Source organism: Scophthalmus maximus, chromosome 2 (assembly GCF_022379125.1).
Source record: "Scophthalmus maximus strain ysfricsl-2021 chromosome 2, ASM2237912v1, whole genome shotgun sequence".
NCBI classification, from domain to species: domain Eukaryota; kingdom Metazoa; phylum Chordata; class Actinopteri; order Pleuronectiformes; family Scophthalmidae; genus Scophthalmus; species Scophthalmus maximus.
The window spans coordinates 14,635,745-14,658,004 of NC_061516.1; the positions used below are offsets into that span (position 1 = coordinate 14,635,745).

The 22,260-nt window shown below is 40.9% G+C and overlaps 2 protein-coding genes across 6 annotated transcripts in view; both read left to right on the forward strand.

Moving 5' to 3' along the window:
- The first annotated feature begins 594 nt into the window (after window positions 1–594).
- Window positions 595–18,094, forward strand: pld2 (phospholipase D2). Of its 2 annotated transcripts, XM_035627255.2 has the most exons (24): window positions 598–976; window positions 5,104–5,264; window positions 5,367–5,494; window positions 6,710–6,852; window positions 7,008–7,101; window positions 7,397–7,462; window positions 7,555–7,613; window positions 7,714–7,959; window positions 8,060–8,203; window positions 8,298–8,381; window positions 8,518–8,596; window positions 8,729–8,839; window positions 8,937–9,146; window positions 9,224–9,380; window positions 9,480–9,598; window positions 9,974–10,087; window positions 12,291–12,395; window positions 12,842–12,930; window positions 13,237–13,350; window positions 13,942–13,988; window positions 14,262–14,396; window positions 14,986–15,139; window positions 15,415–15,532; window positions 15,640–18,094. In XM_035627255.2, the coding sequence occupies exons 2-24, from the start codon at window positions 5,132–5,134 to the stop codon at window positions 15,862–15,864; spliced, it is 2,874 nt and encodes a 957-aa protein (XP_035483148.1). In that variant the 5' UTR covers window positions 598–976; window positions 5,104–5,131; the 3' UTR covers window positions 15,865–18,094. The 2 variants fall into 2 exon arrangements, with proteins under 2 accessions (XP_047186519.1, XP_035483148.1); XM_047330563.1 differs by lacking the exons at window positions 14,986–15,139; window positions 15,415–15,532; window positions 15,640–18,094 and adding an exon at window positions 14,105–14,117 and having other exon boundaries at window positions 595–976; window positions 14,262–14,397.
- An 816-nt stretch (window positions 18,095–18,910) lies between these two features.
- Window positions 18,911–22,260, forward strand: part of mink1 (misshapen-like kinase 1) — a 29,870-nt gene continuing 26,520 nt past the window's right edge. For 3 of the 4 annotated variants that reach the window (XM_035627251.2, XM_035627253.2, XM_035627254.2), the window contains exon 1: window positions 18,912–20,257. In XM_035627251.2, coding sequence (XP_035483144.1) covers window positions 20,201–20,257 — 57 coding nt within the window. In that variant the 5' untranslated portion in view covers window positions 18,912–20,200. Of the gene's footprint in view, window positions 20,258–22,260 lie in introns of all 4 variants that reach the window. The other variant, XM_035627252.2, reaches the window with a different exon arrangement.

Below are 22,260 nucleotides of genomic sequence, written 5' to 3' on the forward strand. Positions count from 1 at the left end.
CTAACAGCTTTGAAAGTGGTGAGGGGACGTCCCAGACACATGAGAAGTGGTTTGATGTCAATAAATCCATAAATGAGTGAGTTATTGAAAATGCAAACCTTGAAATATGCATATTATAGCAAATGTTCTGTTTTTTTAATTGTTTTTTAAATTTTATTTATTTGTCTCAGGTGTGAAATACTTAATGGCTGTCATCATGTATAATGACAGCGGTTTGACATTCCTATGTCTAAAAACAAAAAAGTTCACGAGGTTTACAATGTCAAACATGAAAATGACGTCACCCAACTACAGTACTTCAGATGGTTCTACATTTCCCCCCCCCCCCCCTCACGACGTTCAAAGTTTGCGTCGTGTCTGTGTATGAAAATATCCGTCTTCAGAATAAAGGAGGCTGGCTGCTGCTACAAATCACATAAGGAGGGATTTGGAGTTTAGAATAAAAAGATGGAAGAAGAAATTTCATCCGAGATTTCTCGCCACCAGTTCACGGTTTAACCGGAAATATCGCGATATCTGCCGCGAAGAACGTTGAGACGTGAAGTACAGGCGAGTACCACGTCCCTCCCCTGATCCAGGGGATACATTCCTGTGTGTGTGTGCGTGTGCGTGTGCGTGCGCGTGTGTGTGTGTGTTTCCCGAGGACACCCATTCACGACTTGTCCATGTGTTGTTTTAACACAGACATCAGTGCAACCCTCTCCCCTGTCTGTCCGCTTCCATCACACATCTTCGTGTGGAACATATCAGAATAATACATGTGTTGTTAGGTGTGGAGAGGCGAGGGGACGAAGAAGGCAGCCGCCACCAGCTCCAGGCCGCTTCCTCCCTCCTCGCCCTCCGTCTATGGGAGGGACCAAGTGCACGTCGCGCACCGGGAGCGCACGGACTCCGCTCGCCAACGCTGCCCGGAGGACGATGGCGGATCACCCGTAGCCTGCCGGCGGACGGTCGGCTTCTCTCTGGGGCGCGCCGAGTACGTATCGTCTCTTGTTTCTGTCTTCAGGCGGAAGTTGGACGAGTGTCCGTCTGCTCCGTGTCGCAGCTCTGCTCGGCGGGGCGCGTCCTCGGAGCCGCTCGCTGACGGTCCGTGTGGCGTGTGAAGCGCCGTCATCGCGCCCGACCGAGCAGCAGATGATTGATTGATTGATTGATGGATGGATGTATTTATGTATGTATCTACATGGAGGCGTCGTGCCCCCGTGCAGCGTGGCGCTGCTGTAGGAAACCAGGGAAATGGACACGACGAGACCAAGTAGCTCGCGGCATTTCTTTTTTTTCTCCTTCTTTTTTTTCCGCCTCTCCCAGAAAGAGGAGCCTTTGTGTCCGGGTGGTTGAATGGGTTTAACGGTAGTGCCAGAAAAGGGGCTTCGGTCTCAGACCAGACCACTGGTCAGCTGTTGGCGGCGACACGGAGGAACATCCGGGGGGAACATCCGGGGGGAACATCCGGGGGGGAACATCCGGGGGGGGGGCACGCAGCACGGGGAGGGGTTGAGTCAGCGCGGTTGGTTCAGTCATGTGGGGGTTCCTCTCTCCCTCCAGACCCGGACCATCGAGCTGCACCCCGTGTGACATGTGGCTCGGTGTGTCCCCCTGCACGTGTTGTGTCGGAAAGGTCAGGTCGATGATGTGAACAGTGAAACATTAGACGAGAAGAAGAAGAAGAAGAAACATACAGGGATTTGTGTTTGTTCCAAGGACAACAAATGACTTGCTGTTTATATAGTATGACATTATCGATGCTTAGAGTGCAATACCTGAAGTTTATTAGATACTAGTTTAGAATTTAGGAACATAAATGCAATTTGAGGAGTTTAGGGAGTCGGTCAGGTAAAAAAATCACACGTGCACAATGGATTGATGGATGGATGGGTACATGGAGAGATAAATCATTACCCACCTGTGTGTATATATAACGGTCTATATGTAAATAACTATCTCACTGCTATTGTATGTACATTGTTATTTTTTTAAAATGTTTTTCTTCACACTTGCTTTGGCAATGTAAACGTCCATTGCCCATGCCAATAACGCTGCTTTGAATTGAATTGAGATAGATAGATAGAAAAATGTACTTCCTAAATGTTCCAAAATTTGGAAGTTCTAGAAGAATAATGACTAAAATAGTCATGGAAACTTTGGGGGGGCTTTGTGATGGTTGGACACATGGAAACACAATGTTGTGTGAAACAGAATCTTCCTTTAAAGAACTTTACCAAGCTGAATAGGCTTTTTTTAAACTGACCTCTACTTAAAGATTGGCGTGTGGTGTGGGGGTGCTCTGTTTCACCTGTAACCACACACACAACAGTGATGTGCGGGCGTATTCACCACAGCCTGAGTCAACTTCGACATCATCACGGTAAACAGGCCAGAATTTCAACTATTTAAAAAAAAAAAAAAAAAATTCCAGCTGGTGTCAAGTTGCTCTTTAAAGCTCCCTAAGAGCAAATGTTGGCAAGTATGAGCCGACTGTAGACTGAACAGAGGAGAGACAACTCAACAGAACACAGAGTGGATTTGGCAAACCACATGTATCCCAAAAAACAGTGAATGAACGGGTTAAAGCTATGTGGCTGATTTAAAAATTATCAAAACAAATGTAACATTGGAAATGGTTTTAACGTGGGTTTTATTGCATTCAAATATAACTATGGCAACATGTGACGAGAATCAGTCCTACTGGGAATGGATGACGTTCTTAAACGGCTAATGGAAACTCAAAGGAGTGTTCTCTCTTGCATAGGAAAAATACACGTCACACAGCAAAACACTTATACAGTATATATATATATATATATATATATATATATATGTTATGAAGGAATTAACTGAGATAACAATGTATTAACGTACTGCAAAGAGATTGAGAATTTATTGTCATCAGTGACTGATATCAAACCTTTGGATTTACATTTATAACCATAAATAAGGTCTGTGTATTAGTTAATTCATCATCTTCCTCTTATGACCAAGTTAGGGTTAAGGTTAATCAAGACCAATAAAAGACTATGGCTTTTATTGGTTCATCTCCTTACTGTTATCCATTGCTTGTAATATTTTGTACAACCAGTGGTATGTGCTGTACTGGAGGCTGATTTCAAAAGTAATGTTTTAATACCTTAGGTTTTCTCATATACCTTATACTTCATAGTTGCTCAGTTACACTACTTCAGCAATTATCTCTGAGTAAACTTTTAAGATTGCCATTACTAAATCTGAAAGCTCTGGACGGGCTCTCGTTCTATAAGGTTTTTTGTTTGTTTTTTTGGAATGCACCATGAAGCTAGTTCAGTATGTGTCAAACATGTGTCAACGTTCACATGTTTACAGTAGGCTTTAGTCACTGTCAAGGTTGGGTGACATATTTGTGATTCCTTTTTTTTTACCCTGTGTTGCCAGAAGCATGGTTTTGTTTTCGCCCCTTTCTGTGTGTGTCAACAAGGTTGTGTGTATAAAATCACTCAACAATCCATGGATGTATAGTCACCAAACTTCATCATATCATATGATAAGTGACATCATGAAGAATACGCCTCATGCATAGTTAAACAATGCATTTTAGTGCTATCTCTGCATCCTTTAGTACTATAGACATGACCTGAAACTTGTATAGATCGATAATAATTCCTGATCACATGGAAGGAGTGATGTCATCGTGATGTTAATACAAAGTCAGAAAAATGACATTGTATTGTTTATGCTTTCGCTTTTTCAACAAATAACATTAGAGACACAATCTAAAGCTTATTAATCAATCATTGCCGTCACAAACAACACCATGTTGTTGTTATTATTGCAATATAAAAAAGTTTGAATCGCCTGGGGTATATACACAGCGGTTGATGCATCGTCCCTGTGATGCTTTTCATTAGCTATACACTAAATGAAAACCTGTTACTGTTACATACTAAACCATAGAAATTAATTTGAGTAAAAACACAACAACATTGTTGAATAAAAAGAGAAATGGAATCTATGACTGCCTTAAACTACTGGGTACACACACACACACACACTCTGTCCCTCCCAGTTTCCTTGTTGCCCAGGAAACACCAGGAAACACTCAGCCATTCAAAGACATCCACCCACACGCTGCACAAAAGGGTTCACACACGCCCTTTTCTCACACCGGTAGCTGTGTCCTAGACTTCTCGTGTTTCACAATGTCGATGAACTGATCAGCAGGTAAACGCCTCGAGGTGCCTCTGGTGTACGAAGGATTTACTGTTTTTGTCATTTTAACTGTACGTAGTCTGTTGTCGACTGTGCCACTGAGCTGCACTTTTAAGGCCTCTTCCATTGCGATCATTATACGTCACTCTTTTAGGGTATCCTGCTTGCACGGTCCGTTTTTGACCAACTCATCAGTTTCTATAGAAATTTAAACTACATCATAAGACAGAATTGTTTTATTTCATCTGACTTGTGTGACGACTGTGACTCTTAATCCAATGCTGCTGCTGCTGCATTATTGCCATAGCAGTGCTGCTGCTCCCAGAACTACTTCTCATGATGCTAATGATGCGGTTGCTGTTGTTCTTACTGCTACTCAGTATACTGACTGCTGCTACTTTTGTGAACACTACTGTTACTTAAACATACTGCTAATACATAAAATATATCAGAGATGCACCTTTCACATCACTTTTACAGTCATATATAAAATATACAAGTACACAAACATTAAGATAAACTACATAGAACAGAAATGTTGGTAAAAGTTGCTGACAGCCCACTGAACTAAATCTACACGAGCATAAATATATACAATTGAATTACACATTATGAAGCTATTCATATAAACAATATAGGCTGAATTAATTTAAGTAATGGATACTATGATCAATTTTTTTTCATTGCAAACATTACAACCAAATCCTTAAATGTGTTGTCTTTGAGGTAGGGGGCTTAAGTTATTTTAAATATTGCACTTTTTTATGAATGTCTGTCATGTGACTTCAAATCTCAACCTGCTGTTTAGAGTTTAAAGAGATTCGTATGCCTGTTTTGTGCACCTTATGTATGCTTATTGTTGTGAAGTTCATCGAACTCTGGACTGTCAATGTTAATCTACCTTCTCATTTGTCTGTGCACCAGGGCACCTGGCACTTGCGAAGACTGTGCGATGGCCAGTCCAGTGGAGGTGATCGAGCCACAGGCTCAGAGCTCGACTGCACAAAACCTTGGCACAAGGCGCTTCTCGCACGACATCCTCAGTCTGAGTCCAGATGAGTTAGATGGCCTCATGTCCAGCAGCGGTACGAAAAACATTATATCATGAGTATGCACTTCCTGTTGACAACTTCTATGGGCTATATCGGAGGAATCTCATTGAAATGTTGTAATCTTCCAATTCACAGAGGGCCGTCCTTTCCTAGTGGTGCATCGTCTTCCGGAGGTAAAGGAGGCGGGTATACCTTACCTCATGCCCGGTATTCCTATTACATGCAAAGTGGACAACACAGAGAAATACACTACTCGCTCAAAGGTAATTTTTTTTTCTTTTGGTGGTCGTTATTTATTTATTTTATTTATCCTGTATTTAACCAGGACGGTCCCACTGAGAACTGTTCTGTCGGGGAGTACCTGGTCAAGATGGGCTGCAAAGGAAATAAAAAGTTTTAATACATAGAAACAAACGGGCAGATAATACTAACACAGGAAACAGACCGAAGCATAGACCAGACACAGAAGCATACCGGGGTCAAATGTCAAAATTAAATTAGAAGCACATATTAAAAGCAATGACATTTTTCAAAGGATACAAGTATTCATAGAAAGCTTTTGATGAACTTGAAGTAAAGGCACACATGCGTATTTATTAAGTCACTCTTTATAACGAAACAGCTTCTACAATCTTTTAGACCAACTTATGACAAACCCATGATCACTTTTCAACATTGCAGACTCGACTGTGCTTTACCATGATATTGATGATATTTTGTCAAATAAAATCTGTTGAGTAGAACTACAGATGTAACTCTATCGCCAAAATGATGAGCAGCTTGCGAAAATCTCAGCAGTCAGCCGTCCCTGTGTTGTGTGGTTGTTGAACCTGCGTGTGGGCGTTCTGAACTTCGGGCTGTTGTATTAGCCTCTTGTTGCTCAGATGGAGAGGTTGGCTGGAAATGATATGCCGAGTTGCTTTTACACAGACTGTAGAAGGTATTCTGTGGTTGGACAGATGATGAGTGTGTGAGGAAGTGGGTTGCTAACTTGACTGCTCATTTCCTGGAGCTACCCTCATCCCACAAACATTTGAGGTACTGGGAGCCCATTTTATTGCCAAGACACATCTACATTCACAATTTAATTTTCACATTATGCTTCATTTCTATGACGGGGTTCAAAAAGCTGCATTTTGTAACAGTCTAGCTATACTATATATATGGGTGGCTCAGGCAGTTTTCATATTATCTACATGTCTTGGTATCATTATGCAATGATTTTCTTCCCACCATCCAAAGAAAATTTAGTTTTAAGCAGGCACACATACTGATAAAAAGGAAAGCCAAAGACCCAGGTTGTAAAATAAAAAAAAGGTTTATTCAAACAGTCAATTGTGGCAAGTGAAGTAAGAATTTGTGGTATAGAATCAAAACCTATGTAATTACAAATTAAAATGTGATTTTGTCATTTTGCTTTCTTCAGTGTTTGCTTTTCATAATTTTTATGTACTTTTGTTTCAATAATGCCCATCCAGGTCCATGTAGGCACCCTGTACACTGTGCGGCTCACACATGGTCATTTCCACTGGACAGTGAAGAGGAAATACAAACAATTCCAGGAGCTGCATCGGGACCTTTACAAACACAGGATGATGATTCAACTGCTGCCTCTGGGAAGGTCGGTGTCCCGATTAGTTTATCTTAATCTTGCAAATCAACTTCGCACTGAGCCATGTGCTGTCGAAAATGCGAGAGTGAGTGGCTTGCTTTGAATTTTTGTTGAAAGATTTCTCAAGCACTGACTATTTTGAATATTCAAATTTCTCGCAAAAGATTTGCAAAGGAGAGGCAGCAGATGAGAGCCATGTCGGAGGAAATGCCCAGCCTGCACGGGACTGAGCGAACCAGAAGGACCTCCAGCAAAATGGTATCAAACAGACCAGACAGTCACGTTGACTTTGAATTACCAATGCAAACAGGATTGTGTGTTAGTAGGCACAGTTTTTTAAATGTACTTTATCTTAAGAAGAAGATTAGTGTTCTCTATGAACTCCTATGAAGCAATTATAGTGATAGCAGTTATTATAAATGATATCTTAAATATATTGTCACAAATCAGCTCGAAACAAGAACAAAAATTAAGTTTGATTACATTTCACAAAGTTCATCCACAGAAGACTTTGTCAGATGTTCTGACTTTATTATTTCCTTTTCTATTTCAGAAATATCTTGAGGAGTACCTGAATGGTTTGCTGGAGAACAGATTCTGTAGGAACGATAACAGCATGGTAAAAGCGCTGAAACACAAACATACAGAACACGCATAAAGAGTGGATGTCGTGCATTATGCTTACATGATCTAATCATTTTTTCTTTTTAGCTGGAATTCCTCTCCGTCGGTGCTCTCTCCTTCATCACTGATCTTGGACCCAAAGGCTTGTAAGCAAACTTCTTGAGAAGTGTGTGTGAGATATCAGGGGTAGGGGAAATGACTCATGAGTTTCATGATAGAGGTTTATTGTGCAACATCTGTCAACAGGGAGGGGCCCATCTCCAAGAGGTCAGGGGGTCACCGGATCCAAGGCCTGAACTGCATTGGCCATCATCAGTTCTGTTTCCGCTGGTCCCGCCGGTGGCTGGTGGTGAAAGACTCTTTTCTTATGTACATGAATCGGGACAATTGCTACATCAACTTTGTGCTGCTGTTTGACCCTGAGTTCCAGGTGAAAGTAGGCCGCGCCTACACAGACACTAGATACGGAGTCTGCATCGAAAACTTCAATCGGTAGGTCAGCTATGTGATTATCTATTTACTGAGGTTCATGGTTAAAATCTGGGGTTGTGTTCTGGTTGTGTTACACAAATTTCCCGTTTTTTTTGTTTAGGAATCTGATCATCAAATGCAGCAGTTATAGACAAGCCCACTGGTGGAGCCACGAAATCAACCGGCTGGCAGGATCCAGCGACTTTCTCAAAGTGCAGCGCTTTGAGGGCTTCGCTCCACCACGCGAGGGCTCACTCACCAAATGGTCAGACATGTAATCTACCCTTGATTTACTACAGTCTGTCTGCAATTCTCATCCTTGTTTGCTAAACATGGCTATTTATTGATGCTGTCTGAAGGTATGTGAATGGAAGTGGCTACTTTGCAGACCTGGCTGATGCTCTCGAACAAGCCAAGGAGGAAATCTTCATCACAGATTGGTGGTAAGTTTCTGAGTTTGGTTCATGAAATGTGTCCATCTAAATGCATCAAACAAATATTCTAGCTGCAGGTGAAGCATTGTTCTATTGTGAAAACTGAAGAATATGTATAGAATGCATTTGATTTATTTTCTCTCAGGCTCAGCCCTGAAGTGTTCCTGAAGAGACCAGCGACTGATAACTACTGGCGCCTGGACAAGATACTGAAACGCAAAGCAGTAGGGATTCTCTCTTCCTCGCTCTTCTCTTTCTTAAGAATTTAATGAGATGACTGAAAATTCACGTAACCTGTGCTGATTGTTTTTTTTTTCTTTGAATGGCATCACCTCTCTTTGAACCTTTTCCTTCAGGAACAGGGAGTCAAAGTGTGCGTTCTGCTGTACAAAGAGGTGGAGCTAGCACTCGGCATCAATAGTGAGCACAGCAAGAGGACTCTTATGAATATGCACCCAAACATCAAGGTCTGTCACCTCTCTGCATAATTTGACACAGAGAATGTAGCACACCAACCAGAGGCCTCATATCATTTCTCAATTTTACCCCATTTACATCCACCAGGTGATGCGACACCCTGACCATGTGTCGTCTGTGGTGTTCCTATGGGCTCACCATGAAAAGATGGTGGCCATTGACCAAACAGTGGCCTTTGTCGGGGGGCTGGACCTGGCGTTTGGGAGGTGGGATGACAGCAATTACCGGCTTACTGACCTGGGTTTGACCGAGATGTCGATCGGTGTAACTGAGGAGGAGCCGAAGGGAAATGCAGGAGTAAGAATGCGTTGCACTCTTATTCAGCTTATTGATTGCCCCTAACCAAGATGCTAACAAATGTTTCTATTAACCAGGACAATGACGAGGTTGATGGTCCACAACCATCTGAACCAGACGATCAAGCAGAGCAGGTCCCTGACAGTCTGATTGGCAACATTAAACTGTGGCTCGGCAAAGACTACAGTAACTTTATCAAGAAAGACTGGGTCCAGTTGGACAAACCGTTTGAAGGTACGTCGCCTAATCAATCTCCATCAGCGTCACACCCACGCACGCAAGCAGATTGAGCGTCTCTGAACCCGGAGCTGACAGGATTGTTTACTTTTTCAGATAACATCGACCGTACTGAAATTCCTCGCATGCCATGGCGTGATCTGTCTGCAGTTATGCATGGCAGAGCTGCCAGGGATGTTGCCCGCCACTTCATCCAGCGCTGGAACTTCACCAAGGTCAGACTCAAAGAAAACTTTTTTTTAAAGCTACCTGGTTATTATTGTGACAGTTTTAACTATATCTTATATATCTACTGTAAACATCTGCATAATTTTAGAGATTTGGACATAAGTGCTCTGCTGTTTATACAAATGAGTCTACAGATAAACAGGTTTCAGACAGGTTCCAAACACTTTATACGCCCACAATTAACAAGCAGTTATTAAGAGATTTTTCAACGAGTCAAAATAAAAGGCAATGTTTCCTTAAATGCATCAAATTGAATGGAATTTGTTTTGTCTGCTGTGTATTGATAGGGACATATTAAACCTCATACCATGAACAGGAAGGCCACAAATCTAGCTTCCAACTTTTTGTTTTGTCTTCTCTAGATCTTCAAAAACAAGTACAAGGACAACTTCTACCCTTACCTTCTTCCCAAGGCTCAGTGTACTGCTGACTCACTCTCGTTCACTGTGCCTGGGTCCAAGAAAGCCAGAGTGCAGGTATTTTTTCACACACTATCGCCTGTGCAACACATTGTGTGGGATTCATCAGACAGAGAGGGAAATGGGCACATGCATGTCATGCATGGTCATTTCAAAGCTTTGTAACTTAAGAAGAAGATAATGTGTTATAATTCTATCAAGTTGCCATATCTCATCATTGAAGCATTGATGAATTGATGAACAAATTATATTAATCAGTAAACAGAAATAAGGTTTTGGTGTGTAGCAGTGACAAAAAAAGAAAACACTACTTTAGACTTGTCACACTGCCAGATCCGTTATCTTGGAAATGCAGTATATCGTCGTCTATACAACGATTGTTCAAATAAGATAAATCAGGCCTGTTTTCTATTCACCATAAGTGGCATTTCTACTGGGGAACAGTGGCAAGTAGAGCTGCAACAGTGAATCGATTACTAAATTAATCGCCAGCTATTTTGTAATGAATTAATCAGTTCAAGTAGTGTTTATGGAAAAAAAGTCAAATTTATCTGATTTCAGCTTCTTAAATGTGAATATTTTCTGGTTTCTTTGCTCCTCTATGACAGTAAACTGAATATCTTTGGTGTGTGGACAAAACAAAACCATCATCTTGTGGTTTTGGGAAAAAACGATCATCAATTTTTTAAAACCGTTTTATGACATTTAATTGACCAAACAACTAAACGATTAATCGAGAAAATGATCGACAAATACATCGATAATGTAAATAATCCTAAATTGCAGCCCTAGTGGCAAGTTGTAAAAAAAAAAGAATATCAGAGATAGTAAAGCCAGATTGTCCTGCAAACATACTTGACCCGTTGTCCTTTATATCTAAAACACAGAAAACTACCTGAGTATTTATAGTATCACACAAAACACAAGTTCCACTGGGACCTTTTAACAGGTTTTTCATTGGGAAAACATGCAGCCTAGAAACCTTGAACTCTGATTTGTAAAAAAAAAAAAGCCATAGAGAGGCCAAAATACATTCACACATTTAAACCATGCTGCTAAACCATCTCCATATTGATGTACAGAAATTAGTGAAATGACTGTGATTAATGTAAAAAAACAAGACCATTGCCGAGGAGATTGAAGAAATAATATTGATTTATTGAGCAATTTTCATGCACTTTCCACTGTCTTCTACTCTGCATTGTACATTGCTTGACACCAAGTCAGTTCTAGCAGGAAATCACAGGGATTTATTTACAGTACAACAAAGGTACACTGTTCTGCAGCCTAAGTATTCAGAGTTTTTCTGCAGTGGCAGATGGTGGAACAAGAGTAAAGCCTATGGGGGATAAAAAAAATCACTTCCGTCATGTTTATCCCGTTCAGTAGAGCCAGAGAATACAAATGTACTGTCAGAGGACAGGGAGAGCCAGTGGAAGCATTTCATATGCGACAGGCTTCATGGGAATTGGGGTCCAGATTATGGGAACAAACAGCATTAGCAGCTGTCATTGTCTGATTTAATTTTAATATCAAAACAATGCCAAAAGATGCTGAATGAAGCAACTCTGCAAAGATGAAGAGGACAGAATAATTATAGATACGATAAAATAAGTTAGTCTTTATTGTCCCACATGGACATTTACCTTGGACATCACAACCAAAACCAACAAATACGTTTGACATCTACATAAAAAACAGAAACTGTTTGGAAACAGTGAAGGTAGAATAGAGCATATCACTAGTTAGAAACATTTTAGTCCCAAATATTTTCTTACTATCAGACAAATGATTCGGCATCATATGCTATGATTTTTATTCAGACAGCGGTTGATTGGTAACAATAGCTTTTGCTGTCTGTATTGTCTTATTGTGTTGAGGGTAGTGGCCTGTAATCCTAACCCTTGCTTCCCTCTATGCCATAGCTTTCCAATCAGGTTGTGTTGCGTCATTATTCAGGTTTCAGGGGCAGGTGTGTTCAGACTGCAGCAAGGTTTCTCCCTCTTTGTCTGTGAGGTTTTTTTGTTTTTTTTCTGCTCTCACCAAACTAACCATGTTTTTCCTCTTACACAAACACTTTGGATGTTAAAATCTATTGGGTGTCACCAGGTTAAGAAAAAGAAGACATGTGATCATTGTGGCGTCAATTTCTCATTGTGGCTTGTGTAGTCAGAGTTCAAATGTGAGCTCATTTGAAGGCTATGCCATACTCAGTGAATCCAGTGTGTTTTAGATTTTATGTCATATGTCATTTTCTCAGGTGTTGCGCTCCGTCGATCGATGGTCAACTGGAATCTGTGAGAACTCCATTCTAAACGCCTACATCCACACAATCGAGAACAGCGAGCACTACATCTACATCGAGGTAATGCAGGAATATGCCTAGGCTGTTTTTTTTTTAATGATTTATATCACTTCTCCAAGTTACAGCAGTCTCCCACGTTCTTCCTTGTGATACAAAAATACAAAAGTGCAGCAACAAATGGCAATGTAACATCAAATGGGTTATGTTTTTTGTTTTTTACTACTACCAATACTTGGACTTTGTAAGATCCAGTGCACACATGCTAGTCGCTCATCTGCGTTTAAAGTTACATTAGCCTCCCTTTTTTCTGCCTGTGATTCCTACTTATTTACCATTTGACACATTAATTTCACAGGACTGAAAGATTCTGTGGCCAATGTGTGTCTGATCGTGAGGGTTCATGTGTCTGAATTGCAGTCATGGCTCGCTCCCTTCCTTGCCAGTAATCTACCTGTTTTGGCACTCGCCTCATACCAAGCCACCATCTGTCTTCTCTCTGCCCTCAGAACCAGTTCTTCATCAGCTGTGCCGACGGGAAGACCATCCATAACGGGATCGGTGATGCAATTGTGAACCGAATCCTGCGTGCACACAGGTCTGGTTGAATTGTACTGGCCAGATCCATGTTATTGTTTTTTACACACATTCTTGAACCTCATAAGTTACAAAGCAGCTATTCATGAAATCTGTGCTGAAGGTCGATTAAGACATGTTAACACCAAACTTGGCAAAGAGTGAACTTCAGCATTTTACCTTTCTGACTAAAACGATCTAAACACATTTAAAAAAGTGAAACTAATTGTTGATAGAGTTGAAATGAGAGTGAAACAATCTATTTTTATTATTGTTTAAATAGTGTACTAATATGCAATGTACATCTTGACATTGTGTCATATGACAGAGAACAGAAGAAGTACAGAGTGTTTGTGGTGATTCCTCTGTTTCCTGGGTTCGAGGGAGACATCAGAGCAGGCGGTGGAAATGCCATCCAGGCCATTCTGCACTTCACTTACAGGTGAGAGCCTTTTCCTCCCATTATCATTCTGTACTCAAGCCGCCAACCAGAGCAAGCACTGTGACACAGACACCACAGGGGGAAAAAAAACCAACCTCTGAACTTTCTGTGGCATCAGAGACGTCTCAAGTCATGGTCTGTCGTTGATATGGATTTTTAAATGGCTACAACGACATTTTATTTAGCAGGAGTCTTGTATTAATGTGTATTAGCTTAGCTTGGTTTACCTAACAAACTGTCCGGGTGTGTATGCAAAGGTAGAGGGTTTTTTCAAAATGAGAATTTTAAAGTCCTTTGACTGCCATACTTAAAAGCAATGTGTCATTGCTATGATAAAAACATCTCTAGGTATAATTTACATATAAGATCTTTAGAATATTGTGTACTGTAATTCCTTGCACTGCATGCTGTTTAATTGCACACTGCAAGAGTTTCTAAATGATAATGCATTAGAAGTCTTTTCAACCTATTGTTATTATTATTACAGACTGGCAGTATTGTCAAGGTCACTTTTTTGCATTCATTCATCGTGTTATGATTTATTGTTATTTTATTATCCTGTATTGTGTGAATGCTGTTTTAATATCCTAGGACCATTTGCCGAGGGGAACACTCAATTCTGTCGAGGCTTAGTGAAGGTGATTTTTCTGTTACTTTTCTTCTGTCATTACAATTCAAAAGTCCAGCTACAATCACAAATGACCACCCGTTTCCTCTCTTTTTTTCCTCCCTGTGTCGCTCCTTTAAACTGAAGCTACTGGTACTAGGTATCTGCCCACCAGTTTCATTTTCATCCTTGACTTGTTTGTGCTCTTTTCATATCCACTTTAACAGTCAACTTTTTTTGTTTTAGTAAATCTTCAGTGTAATTTTGAATTATCTCACTAATGCCAGTTCGGTTTGCTCCCTAGTTGAAGACAAGTGGACAGAGTACATCACAGTCTGTGGCCTAAGAACACATTCCAAGCTCTCCCAGTCGCTTGTCACAGAGCTCATCTATGTTCACAGCAAGACCCTCATTGCTGACGACCGCTGCTATATCATTGGTGAGTTACAACCAGCACAGACTCCTTCAAAGACATATTATCATTACCTTGAGTCATTTTTCAGATGTTTTTTTTTATGTGAAGCTTTAGTATAAGTGAATCAGTGTATTTTTGCTTTAGTTGCGTAGCACCTATCAAAAATGGCAAATATATCTGTTGTAAAATAAATATATGTGATTTAACAATTAAATATATGGACTTTTGTTTATAAGAATTAATAATTAGGAGGATTGAAATTGTTATTGAATTGTAACCTACTACATAGCTTTCCTATGTGATGCATGCATGTAATCCAGTGTTACTGTTCATAATTCTGTTTGTAGTTCACTCTCCTCAATTAGTTTCATATTATATAGCGTATAAGCCAGTAACATTTCATTTCACATTCATTTCTGAACAATAAATATACACGTTACAAAGAACTGAATTGGTGAAACCCTGAAAAGCAGCACTCATCCTGAAGAATACATCCAATATATTTTTTTTTTAAAACTCTGACAGTCACTTCATGAGTAAATACTAGTTTGAAAAGAAGGACGTCTCGGAAAGGGCAGATTGTAAAAGCATGTACACTCCACTTGTGTTCCAGGATCAGCCAACATCAACGACCGCAGCATGCTGGGCAGCAGAGACAGTGAGTTGGCAGTGATTGTGGAAGATGAAGAGAGGGTCTCGTCCATCATGGGAGGGGAAGAGTATCAAGCAGGACCCCTCACACTTGCTCTGCGCAAAGAGTGTTTCAGGTCAGGAAAAAATATGTAACTCCTCAAATGACTTCCTGTGTGTATGACCATTAGTGGTTATTACCTGTAGACATAATAGGGCTTTGAATGGAGTATATTATCTCCCTCCCTGTCATGAAAAGCACCAAGACTTACCTAGATTTTGTAATGGGAAGTGTCAGATGACAACTTTGGGCAAATCTTGTAATAATTCTCCTCAAGGAAATTCTATGAACTTCTATGAACAAAATCTTTCTTTGAATGCACTGAACTTTCTTTCTTCTTTTTCTTACCAGTGTTCTTGTTGGAGCTTCTTCAGACCCCAGCATCATTATTGATGATCCAATCAGTGACGATTTCTTCTTCTCGGTGTGGAACGCTTCCGCTAAACTAAATGCCACCATTTATGAGAAGGTATAAATCAAACCAAAGATTGTGCATCATGATCTTTCCTTTTTTCAAAAATTCCTGATAGTGTAGTTTCACTTTGCTAACCTCTTCGTTGTCCTGCTGTGGTACAGGTCTTCAAATGCCTGCCTCAAAATGGTGTCCACAACATGCGAGACCTGAAGGAGTACTCCAATATGGAGCGCCTCTGCGACACAGACCCTGAACAGGCTACAGAGGAGCTGAAGGCTGTACGAGGACTGCTGGTCCACTTCCCCCTGAAGTACCAGTGCGAGGAGAACCTGCTGCCTCCACTGGCAACTAAAGAGGGCATGGCTCCTTTAGGGCTGTGGACATAATCATGACTCAGCCCAGGTCAGATCCCTGCATCAACAGCTACAGGGCTGCTGTACCACACCCTCCTTCTCGCCTATTGTTCAGTAAAATACACTAAAGTAGTTACAGCACTGGCACTTCACTTGTGAGGAAAGGACCTTAAGACAATGGATTTTCTGTTAATCATTCATGTTTTTTTATATTGTGTCTTTGACTGACAATGAGCGAGTCTGAACATAACCACTAAAATTTCGTTTTTGATGATGATTGATAGTCTTTTGGAACATTAATTTACCTGTACTGGCCAGTGTGTTCATGGTTGCAGTGTCTGCCTCGTAACTTCCACAATGCAATCTGAACTGCAGGGCTGGCAATGATGCAAAACACACACAAATGAATGTATGAGTCAGACGAGGATTGCAAGGTTGTACTGGAAATCAAGCATCTCACATGATCTGGGAACATAGTGTACACTTATTGGTGCAAGGCTTTTGGGTGGGTGGGTGGCTCTCTCTCTCTCTCTCTCTCGCTCTCTCTCTCTCCCTCTCACTCTCACTCTCTCTCTCTCTCGCACACGCTCTCCCTCTGAGGCTTCACCTCTCTCTCTGCAGTGCCAGCAAATCTGTCAGAACATTTGTGGTTGTTATGGTGACGGATATAAAGAGATGACTGGATTGGAGCTGAAATAAAGACTGGATAGGGCACAAAAGGGAGAGCACTGATATAAGCGATAGCTTGCTAAATCAAGATGGTGTACAGGAAAATAGAAAGTAATATGTGAAAGAAAAGGACAAGATAATCGAAGAGCAAATTATTATTTCACCATATTGTCAGCAGTCCAGAACCGATTACATTATCAACTTAGACACATATAGTTTGACCGTTGCGTTTCCATGTGAGCTCTACGATGTTGTGCCCAGGTGCCATACAGTGTCTTACATGTCTCTCCTATATTATATTGCTGACATTACACAACTGTTTATGTGCATTACATTTACCATAACACTGTAACCGAGTAGTGACATAATGTAGCTATCATTCATGATGCAATATCCTTGGTTGAGCAGCACCAGGTTCTAAAAAAAAATATCATGTTAGTTATTCTCTTGAGACCTATTAATTTCTTTTACTGAGTCACAAGGAATTCAATGAAAACTTCTTTGCAATCTGGAAATGTCCTGCACTGGACAAAAATGTAGCCTTGAAGGTAAATATATACAGGCATATTGGAAAAATCATATAATAATGCAACATAACATGCAGTAGAGGAGTTCATCATGTAGAAAAAAACAATTTAGTTTAATTTTTATGCAGTACCAAAAAGTAATGGAGGATAAAAAAATGAATTTCCAGTGTAATGATGTTTGTAGGTTTCTTACATGGTGCTCAAACCGTTCAAGTTTGATCATTTTTTGAATTTTGAGAGAATAACTAGACAAGAGGCAGGCAACAGGTAAATCTTATGAATGGGAATGTATGTTACATTTTTTTTTTTTTAACTTGTTGCCGTCAAAACCTGTCCCAACAAAAGTGATGGATTGATGTGCATGACATTAACACATTCCAGTTGTTAAACAAAATAAATGTAAACCTTTTTAAACTATGTCAGAGATATTGACATGTATAGATTGCTTCATAAACATTCGAGACATGCCCACGTGTCTCCGCTACACTACCAGGTGGTGGTTTCAGTGTACACCTGTCTGTGACTGAACACCTCATGAAGCATCTTTCACAGAATAGCCAGTAAAACCATCTATGTTTTGGGATGGTGTGTTGCTCGCTTCATAACTATTCAACCTCTCCTTTGGAAGAAATTTAAAGGCCACTAATGAATCCTTGTACTCCAGAACCCACTTTATTTTCTATTCTCTTATAAAGCACACAATTTTTGCTTTCATTGTATTCTTTGTTTAAAGATTTCACTGAAAGGTCTGTGATATACAGTACTTAGAAGTGACCTAAAACCATTTTTGTATCATGAATTGTACTTTTATTTGACTTACTTATAGAAGCTTATTTTTTACTCATAAGTATAATCCCTAACATTCACCATGTGAAAACCATAATATATGCATATCTGTAGATTACCTTGGAGTTACTAATGTATAGGTTACTAACCCTAAGGGTAGGAGAGATAATGAATATTCTTGCCCAGTCGCTTGAGTACTGACCAAGTATGACCAACTTGTAGAATAGTGTATGTTACTTTTACTGTTCCTCAATAAACCTTTTTTTTCATGGAACTTCAAAGTGAATGTCTGCTCTCACTTTTGTTAGAAGAATGTTTATTAAATGTTCAGTGCTTCAGTCAAAATGGCAAACTTCCCATGTACTTTGTTTTCTACAAGAACATATAGTATATTTGTACTTTTAATACATGTAAGTAAATGTATTAACTACTACTATTATCTAACATTAAAAGAGACTGTAATATGAAAATATGTGTGATATGTATTTTAAGAGCTCAAATTAGAGTCTGTATGGACCGAGACTGGACTTTAAAAAAAGTCCAGGCAATGGACACTAATAAATTACATATGTGACTGCTAAAATGTTCAACAAATCACCCATGCAATCCTCTGCTTATGTTTTTTGAAGTGATGCCAGTCTCCTGTATTGAACCCTTGCCATCCCTAACCCATCATGAGCTGCCTTCACGCCTTAATGGGGAGATAACTGTAACGTTATAGTTTATTTTGTTTACTAACCTAAACAATAAAGCTCATGACAGACAAATCAAGATAAGACAAAAAAATGTGAAGGTGAGAAGAAGTGACTTCAGTTACTAACTATAAATGATACACCAGTAATATAATTTTATATAGTGGTGTTTTATTTAGTAACTTCAGTTGAACTTTAGGTGTGAATACTGGGTGTGTTGAGTTACAGCAAAGGTCGGTACGGGCCAGGTACTGTTTGTCCGCGGGTGACCTCGGCTGAGGCGCCCCGCTCGGACAGAGGCGGTTGCGTATGTTGAGCTCCACTGTAATTTGTCCCAGGTAATTTGTCCCTGGTGACGCCCCGTAGCCGCCCAGCAGCAGAAAGCGCTTGAGGAGTGCGTCGTGCAGCCAATCGCCAGGACGAGCCCGCAAGACTACAGCGAGCCTGGAATGGGAGGGAGGAGGGAGGACTTTGGGAAGCAAAACATGGCGAAATAACAAGTTTGCCTGTTAGCTGCAGTCGTGTTTTCTTTGCAAATGCACCGTATCCTGCAGTGTTGGACTAAAGATACAAGTTATAAAAACGCTGGAGAACGAAAGCGACGCGTAACTTGAGATAGTCGAGGGCCCCGGCTGACGAGCTTTAACGGTGGCTGGTGAGAACATAGTGCTGCCCCCCCCCCCCCGGAAGGTTGGCAGTACTAGGCGCGACTGACCGACAACACAGAAAGTGGATGAAGAAGGAAAGTTTATTCTGGACGAGACTGTTTTAGTCTGCTAGCTTAGCTGCGTTAGCTCAGTCAGTTGAACGCGACATCGCTCGCGCGCACCTGACTCGGGGCCATTCGGGATTCATCGTGCGCTCCGGCGGAAATTGAGGGACATCGAAGTCGTGTTAACAAGTTTGACAAACTGCAGCCGCGACGAATCGCGTTTCGAACGTGGCCACAGATTTCATTTTCATTTGATTTTTTTTTCTTCCCATTTTCCGCACCCAGCCCATGTTTGTGTTGCGGGAGGACATCTTTCTGAGGCTGACGGTGACAGCCCGACGGTCGGTTCTGGTGCGGTGCGGACGGACCCGGACGCCATCGCATCACACGTTGCGTTCTCCTTTAAAAAAACAAAACAACCACCGCGTTGCCGAGACGTAAACGTTATTTTATACTACTCAACGAGGACTGTCTCCGTGGAACACTCGATCTGTCCGGTCGTGTTTTTTTTCTCTCGATACAACATTGGCTGGGATGTTGAACATCGGCGTCGCGTCAACACGAACGCAGCAAGGTGTTCGACAACAACAACAACAACAACAACAGTGGAGGTGCAGCGCGTCGACAGCCTGCCAGTCGTCCGAGCGCTAACCGACGACAGCGAATCTCTGGTCCAAGTCGAACGTGTTTTGGATCAGATTTTTTCCCTCCGGCGGGATTGCTGTTCAACAACTGCGGTGAACGTCAGAGCTCTCGGCCAGAGTTGACGCGAGCTAGCCAGCTGGGTGCGTCTGTGGCGTCGCTGTCTGCGATGCCGATCTAAGAGCCACAACAGTTCCCGCACATCGGGCAGCTCGTTGGCTTCATATCGTTCTTGCTCTTTACGATAAGCGCGTTCAGGCTTATCCGAGCAGCCACTCAGATTTCCCCCTGAGCGCAGTAGCCGGCTAACCTGTTAGCTGACGTGATAAGTTTCGCCAGCCATGTCTGAAAACGCCCCCACACGAAGCCTGGATGACATCGACCTCGCAGCTCTGAGGGTGAGTCTTGTTGTTTTCACGTTATTCACGTCGAACACTGCTGCAGACCCACGCGTGTGATGTGCTCCTCCGCGACTTCAGGTGCCAGTTTCCGTCTGGCACGTGCACAATCATGTTCCACCCAGTCAATAAAGTTAGGGTAGGACAGTCACACTTGGCCTGGTGTTCCTACAGGCTGATTCAGAATCACCGATTTTGTAGGGTTTCTTTACCAAAGAAAAAGATCTTAGTTTGGTGGTGTGTGTGTGTGTGTGTGTGTGTGTGTTTTTCATATGTGTGTGTGTGTGTGTTTTTCATATGGTAGTCAGTGGTAACCAGCTGATTTGCAAATCCTCTCATCCTGGCCTTGTACATTTTGGATCTGGTATCTTTAGTTAGGTTTATTTTGTCTTGGATCACTGACTTCATCTAATACTGCATGTTTCTAAAAAACAACATGTCTGACATTGTGGGGGGTGGAACATTTAAGTCCTGGACTTACTTCCCTGGTGTTGTCAGTGGTCCATCCCTAAGACATCAGTCTTTAGAAATACACCTGTCAAGCCTCCTAAAGGTTAGATTAGAGCCCCATCTCGCAACTAATGGAGCACTTTAACATTTACAAACATAACCACAGTTTTCACTGTGATATGAAGTGGCCTGTCACCAATATCCTCGCATCAGCGAAATTATTTTTGTTGAGGACATGTAAAAAGGTTTTTGTTTTTTTAATTGATTGAAATGAAGATCATATCAGAACATAGAAGCTATTCCAAACAATATGCAAGAGGAAAAGCCAATTTAAGATGCCCTCTGAAAATACCAGGAAACTCTCCAGCACTTTGGTGTTGCTTTCACAGGTTTATGGGACTTAAAGAGGATCAAGGGTTGTTTATCCAAATCCTGGTTAGTTGGTTCCAGTGTTGCCTCTCTCCCTGACTTAATGAGGCCTCACCTGAGAATCACTTTTCAAAATCCCAGCACATTGTTGTTTGACCAAGTCCTTAATAATAAATCTTTGTAAAATTACAGAATTGGCCATACCATCTACTACTAATTGTAGTGTATTTTGGCCCAAAGTGAGAAAATATTTAGTCGCTTTCTGAAAAATTACACTGCAATTTGTTGCCTGGTATTGGACAATAATACTAACATTATTAAAGTAATAGTAATAGTATACATACATTATTTAAAAGTAATGTATTATACAAATATGAAATACATTTCATATGGATTTATATATGCTGTATCCACTATCAATGTTAACAATATGCCCATACGAACTGTTAGGTGGGCGTTTGCATGTGCGTCCTTGTGCCTGCACAAGATGCACTAAAGGGGACGTACTCTAGAAAAACATCTCCATAGTGTTACCAGAGGACATAAACTCCACTGGGAAATTGGCTCAGTCCAAGTATTATTTTTTTTAAGAAATCTGCTACAGAGCACAGAATGACTTCAGGATTACATAATGAGTGTCCACTGTACACAGGAAATTTGTCATTTGTGCAGAAACATCTCATGCCAATGCCAATAACACTGGATGAATCTAAAGCCAACTGCAACTGTGTTGATTTACAAGTTGGCCAGTTTCAGAGAACAGAAACTATGTATGTGAAGAGAATATTGGATGCAGATTAGCAAGGAACACCTGAGGAAATGAAACCAATAAGGAGCGTGATGAGCGGTACAACTCACAACATGAAAGGATACATGTTTTTTTTTCTATTGTCTATATCTTTATACCACAGCCCTAATTACGAACGTGAATTCACAGTGTCATTGTGTAAAATAACTTCAAAAATCAAGTATTTAAGATGGCCGTCATCAAAATCCTGATGTTTGTACATATTCTCTCAACATTTGATGATGCAATTTTGGATGGATATAATGTAGCCTGTTTGAAAGGTGTTTACCAAGTGACACCAAGCCATAACGCAAGCTTAATGAACAATGGCAGTCTTGGATTAACAAAAAAATGTGTTCATTGTTCATTGTTGAAATCGAGATGGGATTAGGTTGTT

What these genes read in the sequence shown, in the direction of transcription:
- pld2 (XM_035627255.2), top strand. Translation starts at nt 5,132, where the DNA reads ATGGCCAGTCCAGTGGAGGTGATCGAGCCACAGGCTCAGAGCTCGACT. An exon ending in CCAAGAAAGCCAGAGTGCAG is followed by an intron (nt 10,088 to 12,290) that starts GTATTTTTTCAC and finishes TCATTTTCTCAG; the next exon opens with GTGTTGCGCTCCGTCGATCG. An exon ending in TCTGTCGAGGCTTAGTGAAG is followed by an intron (nt 13,989 to 14,261) that starts GTGATTTTTCTG and finishes TTTGCTCCCTAG; the next exon opens with TTGAAGACAAGTGGACAGAG.